Source organism: Pyrus communis, chromosome 5 (assembly GCF_041283825.1).
Source record: "Pyrus communis isolate YQ-2024b chromosome 5, ASM4128382v1, whole genome shotgun sequence".
In the NCBI taxonomy this organism is placed as follows: Eukaryota; Viridiplantae; Streptophyta; class Magnoliopsida; order Rosales; family Rosaceae; genus Pyrus; species Pyrus communis.
In genome coordinates, this window is record NC_142569.1 from 8,482,220 (window position 1) to 8,504,093 (window position 21,874).

Genomic DNA, 21,874 nt, shown 5'->3' on the forward strand with positions numbered 1-21,874 from the left:
TTAATCCACACATGAGTTGCTCCGTGCCAACTCCCTTGTCATCATCTTCTCTGTTGTTTGTCTGTTTGAAATTAGGATCGATCTCTCCAAGCCAAGCACACCGAGAGATGAAAAGTTGAAGCATATCTCATCGGCCTTCAGCCTTCAGGGGTGATGAAAATTGGACCCTCCGTAATTCAAAGGAAGGGAGCAACGACATCTCCACCTTTTACAAAGGAGCAAAGAACAATTAACACCTCCACATTTTTATTCACGAGTGAACGGTCGAGATTAACTCGTTTAGTTCTTGTTGTAAACTAATGTGCGGGAAAGAATGACGGCGATCAAACTATTAATAAAATGCACACTGGCGGGTTTAGCAGATTAATTGACATAAACTATTAATAAAATGCACGTTCTTCCATTTAAACAATAAAATAAAAAATAAAAAAACCCAACAGAAAACGATATGAAAATACTAATTGATTTGGCAACTATTTTATCAACTCTGGCATCAATGACTTCTCAGAAAAATTGATTTCGCATTGTGGTTGTGGCACTAGATACAGTGTCAAGCGTGGACATACTGGAAACAGAAAGAGACAATTAAGGTGACGATTACTTCCAAATCTCGGATTGAGTTTAGAAAACTACACGAGGAACCAGACACATAAATGTTTGAATATACTGGAAACAACAGTAGCTAGCTCGGCAGGTCTCCAATTTCCGATTTCCAAACAATGTTGCATATACAAATCAAAGGGTCACTTCACAATGCTGCTGCACACCATATTTTCAACGTGCTTGATCGAGAATGATGCTCCCCCTGAGAGCCTCACCTGTTTCCAAAGGCAAAGAGCAAACATTGACCCAATGAAACCAAAAGCAAAACAATGCAAGATTAAACACGGGAAACCCTCACAACTCCATAAACATTTCGTTACTATCTTGTGTCGCTAACAAACAAGAATCGGAAAACTGAATCTCAAATTGTGTTTGGAAAACAAGAAGCTACTACCTATTTCTAAATCAATCAATACGCATGGGGTTTTGCATCTCTATGTAGTTCCAGTTTGACCCAATAGCTAGCTCGTCAGTTGATTTTTGATCCATCCAAAACGAACTTCTTCCTCAAGTGAAAGTGTGTGCACAGGAAATACATTGAATAATGCTCTAGCTCTTATCCCTGGAATTGCAGCAAATTAACTATGAAAGAGAATAAAGACTACCAACAAAGATTACTATTATATAAAATAAATGAAGGCCGACTCGTTGTAACCTGAAGTAGATAATTACAGGTGTATTTCTTGAGAAAGTCAGTGGGATTCTCTACAACATCTCCCCGTAGTACAACATTTTGAAGAAAAAACCACTGCAACAAGCATAAAACTGAGGCAACAGACCATGTTTTGCTCTCAAACTTAACCTCTAATAGTAAGGACAACTAATCATCCAAATCATCATGGAACCCAGCCCTTAATATTACATATTGTACAAGGGCGAGGCCTAGACCCGCCTTTTCCCTTAACTAGCTGCCAAATTCTAGTTAGAATTCTCGAACGCCTAAGAACAAAGCTTTGATTTTCTTGATATATAGCACAACGGCGTTAGCCCTTATCCTCTACATATCCATACACTGACTCTATTAATCATGGATATCAAACACGAATGGAAGTTTTGAAATGATTAGTTCATAAGAATAAAAATGCATACAAGCCATAGGAACCAACTCATATAAAAAACAATAATGGCAAGAATAGCAAATCCAACTCGGTTTGACTTAAAGGTGTGGAGTCTGAAGACATATATCATTCATTTGTTGTTCAATGATGATGATGTTTCAATTAGATTGCAGTTGCTGCAGATGATGTGATCAAGTTGTGGTCTCTTAACTTAGACACAATAGACTTTAATCCAACCAAGGACTGCAAATGAAATGAAGGCCGATTCATTGAAACTTGAAGTAGATGATTACGAGTACATATCATGAGAATGTCGGTGGGATTCTGTACAAGATCTCCCTGTAGTGCAACAGTTTGACGAAAAACCACTACAACAAGCATAAAATTGAGGCAACAGAACAGACCATGTTTTTCTTTCAAACTTAACATCATCGTAAGCACAACTAATCATCCAAAGAATTACGGAGCCCATCCCTTAATATTACATACCAGCCCTTCCCTTAACTAGCTTCCGCACTCTAGTTACAATTCTCAAATGCCTACTGACAAAGCTTTGTCTTCTTGATATACAGGACAGCGGCGTTAGCCCTTGTCCTCAACATATCCATACACTGACCCTAGTAATCATAGACATCAAACACAGATGAAAGTTTCGAAATGACTAGTTCGTAAGTGTAAAAATGTATATAATGCCATAGGGAGCCGACAGGCTGCCCTTTCATTTGTTGTTCAAAGATGATGATGCCTCAATTGGATTGCAGATGACGTGTATACTTGAATGACAACAAAAGTTTGACAATGCTTGCTTGTTGGGTTTCTATGGATGTAGTACAGTTAGAAGTTAAGGCTGCACGGAGGAGAAAGCCAATACAGTTAATGGGATAGAATTGGAAGGTTTACCTTACCGACAAAACTTACAGGGCAAAGCAACCAAGCACGGCTGCGTGAGCAGTCCCAAAAGATTCCCGCACCAATCGTATTCAAAGATGCGAGTGGAGAGGGTGTCGGCCTTGAAGGAGGAGAAATCGAATGATCTTTTTGAATCGCAGCCACCATCATTATAATTATAATCATCATCAGTAGCACTGGTGAGGGTGGTACTTGGTTTGGAGAAGGAAAACTCTAAAGTTTGAACAAGAAGATGCATCTTCCAAAGACCTTTTTTTTTTGGGTGCTTGATGGGATTGGAAAGAACAAAGCAGACTTTTGAACCTCCTAGATGAGCAAAGCTATAAGGGCATCGCCCCCAAAATTCACTCGGCAACCTTGGCTCCAGAATTTGGATGGGCTTAATCCAAGTTCCGGGGTCATTGGAATCGGTTACGGAGTCATTGGAATATATATATATATATATATCCAAATGAAGCAGGCAGGCAGGTAAATAAAATTGTAAATACAAACAGTTAAAAGAAGTAAACAACAGTTTGGAAGATGAACATACTGTGTCAAATCTGTCAGTTGAAATCCAATTACTTGAACGATACGCAAGGGATCCGAGATAGCGGGAGCGAGGCAAAGCACTCAACCGGGGATGCGCTGCTTCGGCTCCATTTAGGTTTTACCAAAGTGATCCTTGAACCCAGAAATTGACAACTCCAAGCGAAAAGCCACAGAAAAGCAGCGAGAGAAGAGAACTAGGGTTTCCGATCTTACGCTGTGCTGCTGGGTATTTGAATGAAAATAACGCGGGTCACTCAGCTGGTTAGTCACTAATCCAACAGATTTAACTAACTAAATACACGATTAGCAACTCTAACTAAAAGCCCAAGTCACCCAAAGCATTTTCAACGGCCCAACGAAGATAAATAACGACGGAAGACTTGCTTTAGAAGCTTCAGGATTTATCCGTCCGAAACGGACAACTTGGGGTTGGATTTTGGCTCAGAAGAATCAACAACGATAGCGATGGTGAAGAGAAGTAAGCCTGCCCTTTTGTTTTTGATGGATTGATTGATTCAGTTGTTAAATTTGTTGAGGATCTGGAAAAATTGGGGATGAATCTGTTAACTTGATTGTTTGTGTAAAATCCATGAATATGATTGATTTGTTGTGCAGAGACTAGTACTAATAATACTAGTAGGGTTAGGGTTAGGGTTGAATCTGACAAGGATGAGGAAATTTTGGGGACTAATAAGCTTGAATTGAGAAAGTTGAAGAGGATTCGCGAACAAGAGGAAGCGCTCAAGATTTCCTACCGACGTCAAGAGGAGCTTGAACGGCAGGAACTAGAGAGACTGGCGCGGGTATCTTCTTCCTTTGCTGCCTGCCGCCTTGAAATTCAGGCAGCCGAGATGTTTAGAAAACAGGTTGTTATCTTCTTTCTTTATTTATTTGCACTGCCCTAATACTTGAGAGTTTCCGACCTCATACGCCTCCGCGCTCAAATTCTTTTGCTGTCCTACTTTTTAATTACCCTATCTAAATCGGATTCCAACAACAAAAAAAACAAGTGACTTTTAACGTTATAGGCCATTACGATCATCTTTGCAGGTGGAAGCACTGAAAAAGCGAGAGTTGGAAAAACGGTTGATATCCCTTGGTTACACATTCAACCCAGACGATGGAATATTACTTCATCACCACTTAAGGGAAAAGTGCCTCGAAAACGCTCTTGGTTTTTATGCCATTCTTGAAGAAGCTGACGTCTACGCAAAGCATCCTCTGAACCTAATAGGTATGTTTCTTTCCAAATTCATCTTTATTTTTAGCAAGAATTGGGTACCCCTATCTGTGTTTGGCAGACTTAACTACTACGAATGTTACAGAAAACTACCGTGCTCTTGCTGCTGGAAATGTTGGGTATTTCTTCACCCGTAGCCGCCCAAATGAAACTCAACCTGATACTAGTACAGGTACAGATCATGTTCAGGCCGGACATTGGATCTTTGGCAAAGAATTGGACGTGCTTCATCAGGGCGAGAAAGTCGGTGTTAAACAATTACTTGAGTATTGTGCAGCGGGCGCCAAGACCAGATATAAGATCATCGAGTACAGACTCGATCCTTGTCCACACAACTTAAAGGTATAAAAATTAGCCTGTGATGTATGTCCATTTATTACTCTCTTCATTCTACTCAAAATGTCTTGGTTTCAATTTGTGTACAGGATGGTCCTTGGTTCCTTTGTAAGCTGTACAACGACGGGAGTTACATGGAGGTGCAGAGTTCGCTCTAATTATGATTAGAATTTGAAGTCAGTCGTATCTGTCGTTAGTTGAGGGTAGGGATCTCTTTTTATGTTGCTACTTTGTTATGGTTTGTAACTTTGATTCCCACAAGGCACTCCAGCCTCAGCCTGTGTACTGCATGTTTGTGCTGGTACCTTGCCGTTGCGCCGGTTTTTTGGCAAGGAATGAGAGTGTTATCTGGTTTTATAAGTACCGATGTACAAAATGTGCAATTTTTACCCGAGAAGCTACCACGAAACAGTATGAATATACTCAACCAGGTCTGGCATTTAAGTGAACCTCGCTCGGCGAGGAACTGGTTGAGATATATTCCTGAGCTTCATTGATTTGGGTCGTAAAGTCCAGATTGTGCTGTTTCACCCATACAAACGTTACGAAACCAACTAGAATGGGTCAACCAATTCATCGATTTTGGTGTTTAGGGATCCAATCCAGTGTGCTGAATATAACCCAAGCTGACCAAATTAAGTATCAAACAATGATAGCATGGATTAATGTAATCTTGGAAACCTTGAAATCTTAGAGAGGTCTCCAAGCTGCTAATACATAAGGTCACAAAAATATGAACAGCCATAGAATATGTGCATCCCCACATAGGGGCCGGAAAGACATCGACGCATTGCAGCTACAGCCCGAGGCGAAAAACAATAAAAAAACGAAACGAAACAATAATACAACAGTAATTACACAAGAATGTCACAGCTCTGACAGAATGGCAGGGATGTAATGGGACAACTCGGCCGTCAGAGATTGAAATCCATTCACAAGCTGAGTGTGGAAGTCCTGATCTTCGTCACCGATCAATCTGAAGTGCACACGGATGGCACGCTTGCATACGGCCATGAATTCAAGGAGTGCAGCAATGAGTTGCTGCAGTTCCTGGGACCGCAACCTTGTTGCAGGCTCGCCCGACAGGAATGCAGTGCACACACTCAGTACCCCACTGTTGACCTGCAAATGGAAAGTAAGAAAATCCGATCAGCAAACGAAATTGAGTCATGGAGTCAGCAGCAGATGAGTTATTGGGTTTGGAGAAACATAGGTTGAGAAGAAAATTCAACCTGAACGGCAACACTGCCTTGAAGAATTCTCTGGAGGCTCTGGAGACGTGGAAGTTGATCCCCTTCAGAACTGCGAGGCTCTTCAAGTTCATTTCGTAAAGCAGCTGTCCGAGTTTCAATCATTCCAATGGCATTTTCTACTGGCGAGAACTCAAGCGATTCGGATTTGGTAACTAAAAGCCTGTTCACAAGAGCTGGGAATGAACCTTCAGTCTGAAGAACGGTCCGTCGCTTCCACTGGTCTTCCAATCCACCTTGAGTCTTTCCGTTTTTTGTAAATGGTGTATCAAACAAGAAACGATCAAAGACTCGCGCACGAACACTTCCAGTGGAAAGAGAAAAGATTCTCTCCCTTCTGCTTCCCAAATCTTCATCTTCCATGACTGGATCAACAGCAGTTATTTGCAGGTAGCAGACTCCAGGCTGCAATTCATCCGCCTTGACCTGCCTAGAATCTGGAATAATGTGTAAGGTGTGATTGCCATCCATCCTAGATTCGTATATGTGACTAAGTTTCTCCATTATATCACCTAGCCTTACATCGCGGGGCTCCCTGTATACATATTCCTTTCTATCCAACTTTCCGAATCTATCACCGTAAAACCCCACCCTATAGTATGTCGCATCAGTGAATGGAATTGGGCTTGATTCCTGCTCAAGGATTGACTCATAGACATTGGTAAGCATCGTGTGACATTTACTCAGCTGTCCATACGCCCTCCTGCTTTTATAAACTGGAATAACGAGTTCCAGTATGCTTGCACAGAAATGAAAGAGTTCAGCTTGAGAAAACAGCTTATTTGCGAGTTGAAGGTACTTCACGGCAGAGTCAACGGTAAGTTTTGATGCACCATATCCCTCTACCTCAGCTGCAGATGTCTCAGAACTGATCTCATTGCTGACCATTGGACAAATTTTACGTAGAGCAGTTATGTGGTCTTTGCTCCAAACACCATCATTTCTCGCAACAAGGGCCTACACAAGATTAAAACAACCCGTTAGCTAATAGTAAAGTAGCGAGCACTTCTGCACTTAAAAAACAGAAAACAGATTTTGGGAATGGAAAAATGTTTAAGGTAGAGGTTGAACGGCGAAAAAACCAATTACCTGCATTACAATACCAGCCACAGCAACGGCACACTGAGCAGCTTCAGCCCAAGACTGCATTTCCTGATGTGCATCACATAGATGCAGTAACCACATTATGTGAAGATCTGGGACAGGGGCAAATGCCATAGCAAGTCTATAGAAGCTTTCAGCAGCTGCATATCTATCCATAGTCATCAAAGAGCCCTGCAAAACAAATTGTGGCAGTATTACAACCTAAATCTAATATTCTCCTCATCTCAACATTTGTCAGAACTCAGAAGAAAAAGAAAAACTTAGGGCAACCCAATTTCGGGAAACAATAACATTGTTTCTGTTCACAAGGAAATGGAAGGGGCAAGATGGCACAAAGCTGTAATTTATACATAGGAGTACATGGCAATCAGTCTTAAGCTTCCTTAATTTATGAATAGGATGGGGCATGAGGCATGAGAAACCACATGAAGTTTCACTACATTAGTTTTAAACCCAAAAACAAAAAGCGTAAGAGTTATTTCTTTGATCATTGTCAAACTGCTTCTATTTTTAGGCATAGAAATTAGTGGCTCGCTAACAATTATCTTCTAACAGCAGTAAAGGAATTTCCATTGTCTATAGTGAAAAGTGTTACTTTTGAAACTATTAGAACTTAAAAACCTACGAAAACAAAAAGAATCTATTAAAGAACCAAAGCACCTGGTAACACAAGATACAGATGTATATTCCCTACAAACAAAGTGGATGTAGGCATTGTCAAACTGACCAGGAGTGCATGTTCCAAGCTGGCATCAAGAGCAAGAAGAAGACTGTCAGCGAGAAATTTCACTTCTGACCAGGACCATCTATTTTCTGTCATTTTTTCTGGAATTTCTAACAGAGCACCGTCAGGAATTCCACACTCTCTCAATAGACTGGGGCTCTTAGCTTCATCTGCCACTTCCTCAAGTGACTTTCGAAGACGCCGTGCTTCACCGCTCTCTTCTAGTGTTCCATCAGCCTTCATCTGAGTCACTTGTACATCAGACATCAACTCCGACAATGTGATGATCAGCATGACCCTCAACCTTGCTGTTTGCATAAAGTAGTAGAAAGAACTCTACAACAAGAAGAAAAGAATGGGAATTATTTTTGGGTTGAGAATTAACAGGAGCATACAATGTCAATGTGTCGGGCAGCCTACCCTCATAAGCATTTGGAGCCCAATAACAGCCCTTTTTCTGATATTATCATTTCGGAACACCGCAAGTCGAAGAAGATGAAAAGTTACTTGCTTTAAGAAGCGGTCATTTTCCCTAGCCATCAAAGTTACACCATGAAGATTGAAGACACCGTTGAAGACAGGAAGCAATGATCTCCAAAAAGACAATGGTTGATTTCGAGAGAAGAAGCTCATGAATATGGCTGTGACACAATCAAATTTTCCGTAGTCAGTGGCGATGCTGTGGGATGCTGCCATTATGGAGAACTTCTCAGTTATTTCCAAAACCTGAAGACTGACAGAAGCACTCAAGTTTTCTTCCCAGAGCTCCTGAAAAGGTGAAAGCTATTAACTACTTCACAGTAGCAAAGAAATGACGGACAAGTTCGAAAGCAAGAAATTTTTTATTGCAGAATGTAAATGGGGCTCATGCTGCAATCAAACAAACACACAATGCTTACACAAAACTTACTAATTTTTGTCTCAATATTGGATGCAAAGATTCTCTTAATGCTTGAGCAGAAGCTCCAATTCTAGAAGATTGTGCCTGAGCCAGTGCTTCTCTCAAGGAATACGGCTGGCTAGGGGAGCTTAACTGAGAATTTACTCTCTGCCATGAATAACTGTTTTCAGGAGTACCCTGAGGCTGCATTAAAGAGATTCAAAACTCTTGAGGAACGTTTGAAAATGTTGGTTTCGTTGTTTCGTTGTTGTAAAAGTGAATGCTTCCAAGATGAGACATGAAACCACTAATGAAAGCAAAACAATATTCATCGGGTACTCTTGACTCTTGTAAACTCCCTCATAAGGACCAGAAAAGTTAACTCACCCTGACTTCTTGTCTAGATGCTTCAGACAGATAGTTGTTGATCGCAGGGGATAGTCTATCAGAATACTTGGGGGAAGCAGGGGCATCACCAACAACAGGAGTGCGAGAACTAGATCCAATAAGCATGCCATCAGCAGGTTTTCTGTGCTGTAAAACACATGAAATACAACTAGTGTTACGGGGAGCATTTATATAAAATAAAAAATTGGAAAATACAGTGTTTTTTTCTATATAATTCCTTTCACTGTGGAAGAAACGCAAAGTGAACAAATTCAAGAATCTATGATCATAAAATGAGATATGTGCAGAGATGGACAAAAACGAATAAGCCTCGGAACAAAAACCAATATGAGCTAAATTGATCCTCCAAAAAGAACTAAACTAGTATGTCAAGAATGAGAAAATGAACACCCTGAAAAATGAGAGCAAAAGCATACTTTTAGTCCTAACAAAATGAATAGAAGGTCAAAAATCATCAACTACGGAACCAAATATCCAACACAAGTAATTAATAAAAGGCAACCTCAAATAGAACAAGGCATTCCTCCATGAGTTTGAAAAACAATCTAGTTCTAGCAATGCTCTGCTGCCACGCCTTGACAAGTGATGAATCATCAAGGTTCCGTACAATTTGCAAAATTGCAACCAAAACTTCACGCTTTTCAACAGAATTGAGGTTGTAAAATACAGGCATTTCATCAAGAATCTGCATAGATAACAACACTAATTAAGATTTCTTAATTTTTGACCACCAAATACCAATATTTTTCAACAGCATAAACTTTGATAATATCATAGTTGAGCACTGCCTGTATTAACCTACAATGGAATATATTATTTATTAGTAGGAAAATATACGTACTGAAGTTGAAACAAAGGATGATGCTGATGGAAGTATCAACTATTGTGATTTACAAGAAGATATTTTGATACGATATTATTAGTAAACATTAATGGAAAAATGGATCTAAATTGTAAACTTCAACAGATAGTATATCAATGTTAGCTATATGAGACGTATGATAAACTTTATACTTCTACTATAGTGTAAAAAAGCATCTTTACTTATGGAATACTCAATTTTTCATAACCAAGAATTCTGTGGAAACCATCTCTGGCAACCCCAAAACCAGATATGCCCCAATAAATTGGCATTACCCCCTAGGTTCAATCTCTCTGGCAATATCAAAACCCCAAAGATTTTAAGTAGATTCCCGTTAGCAGGAATAAACAATAGAGGGAGGAAAATGTAACAGAAAACAACTATACATTGCACAAGGAAAATAAAACTGCACCTGTCCAATAAGTGGAAAATAGAGCTGGGCTATATATAGTTTATCTTCAGGCTTTTGGTATCGTGCATCAAACTCATGCTTGCACAAAAGGACTACCAAAATTCTTGCTGCCTACACACATCAAATGAAAGAGTTAGAACAGAATCATAACATATTTTGCACATTTATCAACATCATGATTTTCAAAACTTGGAAATTTACGCATATCATGCATCCTAGCAGTGCATGCTTCCACTTTTTTTTTTTTTTTTTTGACAAAAATTGCTGTGCAAATTGAGGAGTGATAAGGTGTATAAATGTATCCACCAGCATAAGCATAAAAGAAATGTCAATGCAGATTTTCTACTGCAAGCCTCTTGTTTCTTATTAAATAACAAAGAAACAATGACAATAAACAAGTAAATAAAGACTATCGACTACAAACTCACCTTTGCCCGCAGAGACAAATCGTCATGATCCCATGTAAGAAATAGCTCTTGTATTAAAACAGACGAAAGGTAATTCCTATGACATAGCATTCACTTCATCAAGACACACTAAACAATACTCAAAGCTTCTTATACAAGTAACCAAAGTCTTGAACAAATAATAGAGGATTTCATTCAGAAATATCTGCATTCAAAAACATAATCAAAGAGATAAAAAAAAATCTTTCTTTTCTTAATAGAAATAAACTTCCAAGGAGAGGGATCAGGATAGTGAAGGGAACAAACCTACTCCATCCCCATGTGGAATGAGTACAGTGTATAGTTTGTAAAGACAGGATACAAAACTGTTTGAAGTAATTAAACAAAATATGAACTAGTAATCCAATGAATTCATCAAATTGGTAAATCTTTGGGTGCGGGTGCGTAAATTATGATACAAGACATACTTCTCTTTTTCAATAGTTCATCAGTGGTTTCCACTGTTAACAGTAAGAGGGTGAGATAACAAAATTTGATATTAAAGGATAAGTTACCTATCAGAAGGGTCTCTCCCAGGCATTTCCACAAAAAGGTCGTGATCGCATATAATTTGTAGAAATGTGAGCTTGCAATCATGCAGAACCAGTTGGCAAACCCCAGAAAACTTGTCCAGGTACAAGGACACCTACAGCACATTAAGGAGACCCATAAAGTGAATAGAAACTACATATTGGCAACGGGAAGGTTACATAAATGTGAAACCTAATCCTTAGGTTGGCTCTTTCAATCTCATTTTAAACCCCAGAAAACTTGTGCAGGTACAAGGACACCTGCATACATGATTCATCTAGAGCAGTATTTGTTAACTCAAAATTTTCATTATGTTATTTCGTTGTACATATATCTCTCTGGACTCCCCTTTGCTCTAGTAGCACTAATGGAAACCACAAAAGAAGTAGATCTACATTCTACACACAATGAAAGGATAGGAGAAAGATTTGATTGAAAACTTGAACAAAACTTATTTACTAAGGCTATGCACCTTTGATATAACACCATAGCTCAGCCCTAAGTTCTGAACAATGAAAGTTAAGCAGAAGGCATACCAATTCAAAAACTTGGCGAGGTTCAACGATGGACAAGAGGTCATAACAAAAGAAAGCTAAACTGCTGTTTAAACGCTTTGCTAAGCTTAATCCCTTCTTACAACGTTCATGCACTTCAGTTAGTAGGCAATCATACAACTGCATTATACATCTGAATACACCTTCTTTCAATTGCATAGGCGGAATATCTTCACCTGCAATAAAATATAAAATATAGAATTTATACCAAAGGAACCTGAAGAAGATTCAAGAAAAGAGGAATTTCTCTGGAAATACATGTCAAAGTAACAGGGTAATCTCAAACCCAGGTACAAAACGAGAGTTAAATCGCTTCAAAAGCATCTGTTAGAGATAAAAACTAAATTCAGGAGATTCAAGAAAATTCCAGAAATGCTAACTGTGAAATTCAGAGATAAAAACAAAATCTGCCAGAACAATATACAATTGGCATGAAGTTTAAACTGTACAGAAAATCCAATAAGCGAGGATAAGAAAACCATTCAAGGAAAACTGTTCTATAAATGAAAACAAAATTGCCAAAATATACCATCCTATTTGAATGATCGTTGAATCATTTAATGTAAGTATGTCTAACCTAGACTTTAACAAACTTAAGGCTCTAAGAACATAGCAACAATGATTGTGAACATTTGTGTCAGAAAGAAAATTCAATTTTATGCATGATTACGACTGTCAGTGAATTTTCACTGAAAGCTAATAAATTCTGGGTCCACCAAATACACCATCTGCCTGCTTCAATATATTCTCTCCATTGGTTTACAGGCCATTTATTTACATGATATTGCTAACATGTACAACGGTTGCTAGACAGAAATCTAACTGCTGAAATTTTGATTTTCTACATGTAATTACTGGTATGTTATGTCTGTTCACTAGAAAGTTGTGTATGAGGTGAGAATGGCTGTGCTGTTTATTGGGAACACTCCCAAATATAGAGTTAAAATAGCAACCAGAGTATATGTAAGTAGTAAATTTCCTCGAAGTGAAATATACCTAAAGGAAGATTATGATAGAAAAGACGCATCTTCTCCAATCCCATTGACTTGACAATTAGCTCAAGGAAAAACCAGGCCATTGCCAAAACATCATCATACACAGGTCCAACACGATATCCTTTTGCCTGCACAATGAATTCATAAAGTTAAACGGAGCTGTTGGCAAATAGTAATGATGAGAATCATGAACCTATCTTGCAGTCACCACAGAATTTAAGGTGAAAGCATTAAGAATCAGCACAAGCATAGTTCACCAAAAGCAGAATTCTCAACCAAATTAGTAGGAAACCTCAAAACCCAATGTGGTGATCAAGAAAACCACACTTTAATATAATTGGCATATGAAAATCACCAGCAGGACAGGCATACCTTACTACGAGCCAAACTCCCCCAAACAGTTGACAAACCAGGATAAACTGGTGGTTGACGACCCCCAAAGTCATCAAAAGCGTAATCAACATAATTAACTAGGAAATGATTTCTCTCAGCATCATCAACCGACTCTTGCTGCACCCTATAGAAGTCATTTCACACATGTCAAACTAAAATTCAAAAGGCTATCAGAAATTAATGCAATAAGTAAATAAGTGGAAGTGCTAAGGCTGGTCCAGAGCACAAATTTTACACCAAGGGGCCAACGTCTATGCACGGCACAGGACTTGTCTAAATTTTAAGCATGTCTTGGTTGTGTTTTGTGATAACCCTAACCCAAAACACAACCCATCAATTTTAGGTTTCCAAATAGGAAAACCCAAGATCATTCGCTAATTCAATGTATTCTGTATTATTTTAGCAATATTTATTTTCTTTCTTTTTTCAGCCAACAAAACAACAAAGAAAAACAAAAGAATACTGAACAAAACACCTTACAACACCATAAACACGGGACAACCTGTTAAAATATTGCACAACAATGGTTGGAAACATGTTTCGAAGAAAACACACATCCACACTAAATAAACCATAGCCAAAAGGATTTTTCCAGAAGCAAAAAGATAAATAAAAAAGTAATACATGAAGAATTTTCTATAAAGTATAGCTTTCACCACACCATATTGCAAAGTTAATGCATGCCTAAGAAATACAATTACATAATATCTTGATAACAAAGTTAGTTATGGAAGAGACAAACAAGAAAAGTTTCAAAAAAATAAATAGTTAATTTTTTATAATTAATAATTCACTTCTGAACTATGATAAATAACAATTCTGAAATAGAAAAAATCATTAATCAAAACTAAACAACACACCGGGTGACGATGTTAACCATGGCTCTGAAAGCTGCAACCTGAAAGCAGCAGTAGAATCCGAAAATAAGATGGCAGTACACAGGGCAGAAACCAGTCAGTAGAAGGATGATTATCAGATAATCTTGAAAAGTTACCAAAGGAATTAACGAACACTAATTCAAGAAAATAAGGACAACAAGTGGAGCCACAGGAACAACTAACAATAAAAATCAGTACTACCTGGAGGGTTTCTCCACCATTTCCTATTAGATGGAGAAGCATATTCAAAATTGGATGTAGAAACTGAAGCAAAGCAATGGAATCAACATTCTTCAAACTGTTAATAGCCTGCATGCAAGGACATCATACACTTGAATCACTTCTTCAAATAGAGCCGGTTAACCACAGAGCCCAGGCGGAAAAAGTACATACAAAAAAGCAAAAAACTACACTAACAGTTGCAAGCCCAACACTCAGATGATACCAACCAAATGTTAGCGGTATATTGATAGTTTTTTTATTTATATATTGTGAACCTAAAGGGAAAAATCAGTACCATGTATTGCCGAATTTCTATGATAACTGAATAATGGAATCTTCATTACCATAAAATAAAATAAAACAGGACAAATGGATTTGAAATAAACAATTAAAAGGAAAAATACCTCCAGAAGTTCAGAACCCCAAGGTGCACTTGTTCGAAGAGTGTGCCTATCGTATTCAAGAAAAAAATCTCTTATGCGCTCATTGATAGGATACAGCGACGAACATAGTCTTAAGCGCAATCGAAAGATATTCTTTCCATCTTCCAAATAATCCAACCTCTCCTGGTTACAGGGAAGGTGAGTGGAATTGTCAGTTTAAGAAAACGAAGTAGGCACATAAATACTTAAAAGCTTCCTACCAACTACAAGATTAGAAAGCTGTTCGTAAATATGAGACTAGAACAAATGGTTTTAATATACACAATAACGGCACAGCATACAGGGTAATGGCTTAAAAACATAAATGAATGAGCATGCAAAATAAGCGAGAAATGAAATTTTAATATACTTGTCAAGAAAAATCTGAGATTTCCACCGTTATATCCCATCTAAGATAAACTGAGGTTAACTCTAAGGTAATATACAAATAAAATTGAAAATGAATAAAACCAAAAAACTCAAATATTTTATATACTTTCACTAGTAGAAAGTAAACAAGTTATAAACTCAATATGAATTGCAAACATACTCTGCCCATATCCTGGAGATAATGTGGAACAAGCTCTCTCATAATTGGCAAGGAAATTTCAGAGCGCAACCTGAGTTGGAAAACAACCATTATTGCTTTAAGATGCTATCAATTATGGGTAACATTAAAAGTCAAAACTCTAAAGGCCAAGAAAACATAAAACATATAGCAAGATGGTAATAAAACTAAAGCACAATTTTAAATTTGCAGTTAATTGATGTAACAAACAGGAATGGTGAAAACATAATATTGTTATGAGTAGCGCTATTCACACACCCATTTTACTTCTCACATACCCTTGTTAATTTTCGTCCATTGATCTTTTTCAATTCATTCGATCCAACGGCCGGAAATTGAGAGGGGTGTGTAAGAGGTAAAAATAGGTGTGTGGATAGCACCACCCTTGTTTAATTGGGAAAAATTGTTTGCATAGTCCATTATTAGCATTGAAACTCAACAGAAATAATTACAGTACTGTATTTGCATCATTTATCCAAACTAAAGGCATGTTCTTAGATACAAGTTATACAGTTGCTTTGACAAAAGCATCTTTAACTACCATAGAAGCAGGCATTTGTAACACTGGTATAAACTCTCAAACTATTTAAACTACTAAATTGGATCAAGATTAGTTTCAAAGGAATAACCAAACAATATATTAAGCGAGCAACCACATGACCAAAAATTGTGCTGAGTTTCATTCAGTTTAAGAACAAAAGAGGAAGAAAGATCAGGTTGAAGGCAAATACATACTGAGCATGCGTGGATAATGGAAGTGCCGCGTATCCAATTACCACCTGAAAAGTGAATGGATGGAGTAATCATTTGAATGAAGTGAATAAGATAAAACTAAAGCAACAAGGCAAAACCAGCTAGTCCTTCAGAGAAATAAAGCTTAAAAAATGAACTTACAGGCTTTGGAGCTTCCAATTTTGTTTGAAGATCTACATGAAAGAAAGTAAATAAAAGATGATGTGTTGGTGTCCAGGTAGCAGGGAGGGAGAGTTTGATCTCATCATGGTAGCAGGGCATCCTAGCCCCAACAGTCACTTGTGTTTGAGCCCACTTATGTAGTGATGCACCAGGTTCCCTTGGATACATTGCCTGGCCAAATCAGTTGTACAAACCAAACACTTAAGGGAAAATTCAGAACAGTGAATAGCTTAATTCAGAATAATCAAGGCATAATTACCTCCAAAGGCTGTCTACGAATATCATTATCATCCTCCCGCAGTTCAACCCTTATGAACAAATTCCTCTTCCGACTCAAACTAACAGTCATGGGATATACATATAGGCAATGAAAAAGCTGCAAGAAAGGCTCATTTCTTGTTGTCGTACGGAAGTCAAAAGCTTGAAACTGGAAGTTAATCAAAGCAAAACACTTAGTATATTAGACATGTAAAAATTAAAAACATAGTCAAAATTGATAAAACTATTCATTGGAATAGGTGTTTCTGAACACATCCTTCCATATGTCAAAAATATTATTATACAAATATGAATATATATATATATATATGTGTCTGTGTGTGTGTGTGTGTGTGTGTGTGTGTGACCGTCTGTTACAGCCAACTAGAACAGCAATACAGATCAACTGACTCAAATATTACAGCCACAGTGAAAGCTAAACAACTCAACCCCTAACAAATTATGCACATAAACAGAAACCGAAAAGGAAAAAAAAAAAAAAAAACCTAAGAAACGGCTACCTCTCAGCTGACAATCGGCAAGAAGAAAGGGCCTGCTGTAGGGGTGTCATATTTTTAAAACCATTTGTGCAGAAAAATAATGACTCGCAGTAAGAAGTTCAAGACAGAAAGCATTATGATGCGTATACTTACATCATCAGTACTAGGAATTGAATTTCCATGAGCATTTGGTCCATTTCCAGATATTTCTTTGGTGTCGGAAGAATTCCACTTAGAGCTGCTACCCTGAGGACCATCCAAACCATTACTTGGGAGCTTCCCAAATGTGGAATCGGTAATGCGGTCATCAATAGAATCATTGGTAACACTACCACTTTCTGATACATTTTCCAAGTCAACAGTGTCATTCTGGTGCTTCTCAATTTCCAGTCTCAAAACACCTTTCACAGGTTTATGAATCTTGCGTTTGGGATCCTAAAATTGTCAGGAAAAACAAACCATCATAATCTGAACAACAGGCATCTAATGAAAGCTCCAAAAGTCAGAAACTGTCCGTCAATATGTACTACATAATTTGGGGGAAATAGGAAATGCAGACAAGAAAAATTCATGCCTACAAAGTGAATACATGTGCAGGAAAATTTAATAAATACCACGGAGGTATTAATTATTCATACAAGAGGATCTGCATACCTGAAGTGAGTCTTCAGTATAGCATTCTTTAACTTTATTTAAGTTTGATACTTCGACAACAACAGAGCTTCGACTTGAATAACCTAGCTTCCCATCTAATGTGACCTTTGCACTAGGCTCAAACACACCATCATGAGAACTTGTACCAGATATACTAGGAGCAAGAGGACTGCTTGGGGAAGCAGACCCACCAGAAGCTGCACCATTGCTGTTATCAAATAATGAAACAAATGCCCAAGCGAAGGACTCTCTGTAAGGCATTATTTGAGACCACACCTGCAGTTTTTGCTTTTCTTTCTCAGTCAAGTGTACCTGTTCAGATAGAGTGAACAAAGATTTTGTACAAAACAGAAAACTTAGCAATTTGTAAATTTATTTTTTCATGCCATTCAGTTTTTAAGAATCGAGTAACATATATATTTCAACATACTGGTTCTTTGCGCGAATAAACTGAAGGTGTAACCCCGCCTTCTTCTGTGGCATGCTTCTCTAACTGGATTAGCAGACAAACTGATGATGATGGAGCATCTAAATAGAAGATTCCGCGAGGTTCAAAAGAAATCTTCAGCAAAAATGATGACAGACGCAATAGTAAATTTTTTAGTCGTAAATATATCCCAAAAATTAACTCCTAAAAATAATAAGTAAAGAAAAAGCACTAAAATTGACAGGGAAAAAAGTTAAATTGATCTTTTAGCTTACATCCTGCCCTTGAGTTGGTGCATGACGAAAATAAAAGTCCTCTGACAATTTTTCTCTTCTCTCCCTATTGTATAAGCACATTGTACCATAAAATGGCTCTACAAGAGAGAGGGACGGAGGGAGGAAGGAGAGGGCAAGAGCGAGAGAGAGAAAGAGAACAAAGTCAGAAATCTTGAAACATCTCAACGTTACAAAAGCATTGGTCCAAAGTGAGCACCAATGATACTGCACCAGTACAAAAGGCAAATCACTCACCAGCTAATCCCGCTTGAAATGATAGGGAAAGAACCTTCACTGAGATCTTCAATCCACTGAGACAGCCCAAATGAATAGAGAAAAAGACAATTAATAAACACAGGGATAAAGAACCAGAAAAGCAGAAACAAACTTCTAGTCAACAAAAAGATTTGTACAACTTCCATACTGAGATATTGGAGTTTCTGGAATCCTTTGTCCGAATATCATTGACCTTTCGTTTTCCCAATCAAATGCTGGTTCATAGGCAGGAAGGGGAGATTGACCAAAATGCTGCATATACAGTACCGCATTTAAGAGAATTAACACTAGAAAGGGGCAGGTGGATCATTGATTAAAAAAGCAAGGTACTGAACAAATTTAAACTTATGTTGAATGTATAAACCTATCCTCAAACCAGTACAACCTTTGGATCATTGGACTGTACTGAATCGGATACAGTAGCCTCTGTGAATTGTCTTCCCGAGGTACTGGGGACATCATCATCAGTAGTATCTTCCACCTTGGTTCGCCTTGCACTTGCAAGATGCATCTCTGCAAATAGATTCAATATATATCAAGAACTCTACCAAGTAGTAGATGAAAAACAAACAGTTCAGCAGGGTTCCCTCAAATCTACTGCTATTTAACTTGTTATTCTCAAACACTTAGCATCTAACAGGCAGCCAATCAAATAATCAGTTCTAATAATTGGATTACACCACTCTTGTGCTAGACTGACACCCACTCCAGGCGGGACAAATTCAGAACAACATGTACCCCCTAAATCTTTCAGGACCTTTAAATTTTTCACAAAACTATATATCCTATGCCAAAAAACCAAATTAGAAGAATTCTATGGTTTTAACTTAATATTGCCTTTAGAACCAGGTAGATAAAATAAGAAATACAGGAGAAAGAATCAATCTTTTATCATTACTTAAGCACTCTAGGAAAATGGGCTTCAACCAGGTATTGGTAATGTACAAATTTACACCAATTCTATACTTTTGCAAAAAGGGTTTCAACCGTTAAACGAAAGGGGAGCATGGTGCCCAATTAGGAAAGTTTCCAGAGATATAATCTAAAAACTTAAAACCCTTCTGATACAAAAACCCAAATGCACCCCCATTTCAGCATGCTCGAGTAGGCGAAAGACTAAAAGACCAAAAGAAGGGTGCTGTATACCGGTTTCAATGTCAGTGTCAGGACCCTCATAAATCTGGTTCTGGAATGAGGGCGGTCCAACACTCTCATAGTGACCATACTTGTTGTCATCCTTCACCCAGTCAGTTGTATAGCACTGCACCAACTCCTTCAGATGTGGCCACTGCTCCAAATTCTCCTCAAACTACAAAAACCCAAGTCACCAAACAATAAAAAAAAGTAGACATTTTTAAGTCTTACCCTCAAAAACCAAACTCAAACAAACATAAACCCACATTACATTGCTTTGCAAGTAAACTAAATACTCAAAAAAAACAATACAATTAACTGCATTTTCTAAATTATAATTCTTGGAATCTTTTAACCCCAATAAACAAAAGGGTAGATAAAACAAAGACTGAGAGTGAGACACATTACCTTGTTCTGCCATTTGGTAGTATACGGAGTGGAATCGCGGCGAGGCCGCAGGCTGAGCATGGCGGATCTATTGGGTCGGGGTTCAGGAACAAGAGGGCGAAGAAAATACTGGGCTTCTCTCGAATTTGCGAAATTTGTCTTCTTTTTTCCTCTTTCTTTGTGTATTTTAATGGCGTTCGCAGACAGCAGTAGGCGAGAAAACAGGAAAATGTAGTGGTGTATTTGGTAGATCGTAACAGCAACCAAAAGCTAAAAACAGACAAATTTACAGAAATGATATGTGAGTTTTGAAAGAAAGGATGGAGAGAGAGAGAGAGAGAGAGAGAGAGAGAGAGAGCTTGGAGCGAAGTCAAGAGGAGTTCAGCTGGAGAGAAATGCCAAGCAGGTCTTGGCTGTTTTATCGCACCCCAATGCTTCGGGTCTGGCCCTACCTTTGTTTATTAGTTTTTTAGCTTTTTATAAAATTAGAATTAAGTATCAATTTTTCTACCAAATCAATAATTTTCAATGCAAGGTAATCAAAAAAATATTAATTTTCAATGCAAAGTAATAACATTCCATTGTATATTTTCAAAAGCACTTGTGCTGAGAAACATTTTTAATGATTTTTGAAACAGCACTTGGAGTATTTCTTGAAATAAGCTTATTTCAAATGCATTTTTAACCGAAAAGTACTTAACTTTTTTCTACCAAATATAGTAAGAAGTGGTTTTAGTTATTTTAAACATTCATATTACAACAGTGGTTCACATATGGTGCTAAATATGGTCTTATTATCATTGCTCATCTAGCAATGGGCTTATTAGAGTTATTGTAAAAAGAAAAAAAATTAAGTATCGAGCATGAAAGTTGAGAGATTATGTGGTGATCATAAGTGGTAACGAGTCCTACGTCACTCATGTATGGAAAAGTGAAGTGCCTCATATATTCATTTGTAATGTTTTATATTAAGACACGTTTTAAGCCTGAATGATAGGTCATAAGATCACGTATAATTATAGTACCTTGTTCAAACTATAGACTTGCAACGTTCTTCCTCACCAAGTTCGAATACTTTGCTTCCTTCTGCTTTAGCCACCGCTATGCACAAATGTATATACACTTTTATACCATCACTAACTTTACAATGAGAGACTAACGCAGATTTTTAGTGACCATTTCTCCTAACTCTTGCAGGCCATTCAAGCGTGCTTTGATTGAGTTTGACCACTTCACCCATCTAATATCTTAAGTTATCCAACTAGATTCCGTAACTCAAATGATTCATGTACTTACTCAAATATTTTTTTCTATAACAAATTTGGCATTGTGAACGAATTCTAACAGTTTCTTCAACATCGTCTTTTAGAGTAGTCTTAAAACAAGCATAACTTCATATGAAATAGTAAAAAATAGATGTCTCAACTTATGAACTGTAGAGGTAGAGCAGAAGTTGCACAAACAATTCCTTGTTATTGTTTCGCTTCTAAGAAAAGCAATTGGTATTTGCTTTCACCAGTTGGTATTTTGCTTCCAACCTAATTAAACTTGAAACATAAGTAACAACTAGTATATATGTCTACACATGCATCTAGGGTTTTAGTGGCAACCTTTTTAATTCCCTGCATATCCTACGAAGGAAGTGGGTGGCTTTTGGGACCTTTTGGAAGTGCTTGTGGCTTTTACTGTTGAGCTTTATATAGTAATGGATGACAAACTTGT

General features: G+C 37.8%; 2 protein-coding genes and 1 long non-coding RNA gene across 6 annotated transcripts; 1 reads left to right on the forward strand and 2 right to left on the reverse strand.

Annotated features, from left to right (window-relative positions):
• Positions 1-501: 501 nt before the first annotated feature.
• LOC148696688 (uncharacterized) lies at positions 502-3,426 on the reverse strand. Of its 3 annotated transcripts, none has more exons than XR_015962488.1 (2): positions 3,103-3,426; positions 502-818 (listed from the first exon to the last, which is right to left on the reverse strand). It is a non-coding gene; the product is annotated as an uncharacterized LOC148696688 (long non-coding RNA). The 3 variants fall into 3 exon arrangements; XR_015962487.1 differs by having other exon boundaries at positions 2,562-3,426; XR_015962489.1 differs by having other exon boundaries at positions 502-2,278; positions 2,562-3,426.
• Positions 3,427-3,438: 12 nt separating this feature from the next.
• Positions 3,439-5,037, forward strand: LOC137725203 (protein SOMBRERO). Its single transcript, XM_068463806.2, has 5 exons — positions 3,439-3,579; positions 3,717-3,967; positions 4,152-4,335; positions 4,427-4,683; positions 4,767-5,037. The coding sequence occupies exons 1-5, from the start codon at positions 3,567-3,569 to the stop codon at positions 4,833-4,835; spliced, it is 774 nt and encodes a 257-aa protein (XP_068319907.2). The 5' UTR covers positions 3,439-3,566; the 3' UTR covers positions 4,836-5,037.
• Positions 5,038-5,312: 275 nt separating this feature from the next.
• Positions 5,313-20,601, reverse strand: LOC137725202 (guanine nucleotide exchange factor SPIKE 1). 2 transcript variants are annotated; one of them, XM_068463804.2, is made up of 30 exons: positions 20,174-20,601; positions 19,778-19,940; positions 19,017-19,144; positions 18,780-18,883; positions 18,611-18,666; positions 18,356-18,453; positions 18,084-18,215; positions 17,654-17,965; positions 17,153-17,434; positions 16,501-16,668; positions 16,221-16,412; positions 16,062-16,105; positions 15,309-15,378; positions 14,741-14,902; positions 14,316-14,423; positions 14,097-14,134; positions 13,216-13,360; positions 12,845-12,971; positions 11,831-12,024; positions 11,279-11,409; positions 10,746-10,821; positions 10,318-10,428; positions 9,546-9,728; positions 9,023-9,169; positions 8,666-8,839; positions 8,176-8,523; positions 7,759-8,091; positions 7,017-7,202; positions 5,910-6,884; positions 5,313-5,799 (listed from the first exon to the last, which is right to left on the reverse strand). In XM_068463804.2, exons 1-30 carry the CDS (start codon positions 20,231-20,233, stop codon positions 5,545-5,547), a joined length of 5,502 nt encoding a protein of 1,833 aa, XP_068319905.2. In that variant the 5' UTR covers positions 20,234-20,601; the 3' UTR covers positions 5,313-5,544. The 2 variants fall into 2 exon arrangements, with proteins under 2 accessions (XP_068319905.2, XP_068319906.2); XM_068463805.2 differs by having other exon boundaries at positions 17,654-17,929; positions 20,174-20,539.
• Between the last annotated feature and the right edge of the window lie 1,273 nt (positions 20,602-21,874).

Bases quoted from the DNA above. Each gene is read 5' to 3' on its own strand.
- LOC137725203 (XM_068463806.2), top strand. The intron at 3,968-4,151 runs GTTGTTATCTTC...TCATCTTTGCAG, and splicing joins CCGAGATGTTTAGAAAACAG to GTGGAAGCACTGAAAAAGCG. The intron at 4,336-4,426 runs GTATGTTTCTTT...CGAATGTTACAG, and splicing joins GCATCCTCTGAACCTAATAG to AAAACTACCGTGCTCTTGCT.
- LOC137725202 (XM_068463804.2), bottom strand. From the start codon at position 20,233: ATGCTCAGCCTGCGGCCTCGCCGCGATTCCACTCCGTATACTACCAAA. The intron at 9,729-10,317 runs GTGCAGTTTTAT...TTATCTATGCAG, and splicing joins ATTTTCCACTTATTGGACAG to ATTCTTGATGAAATGCCTGT. The intron at 7,203-7,758 runs GTCAGTTTGACA...TTTGTTTTGCAG, and splicing joins GCTTGGAACATGCACTCCTG to GGCTCTTTGATGACTATGGA.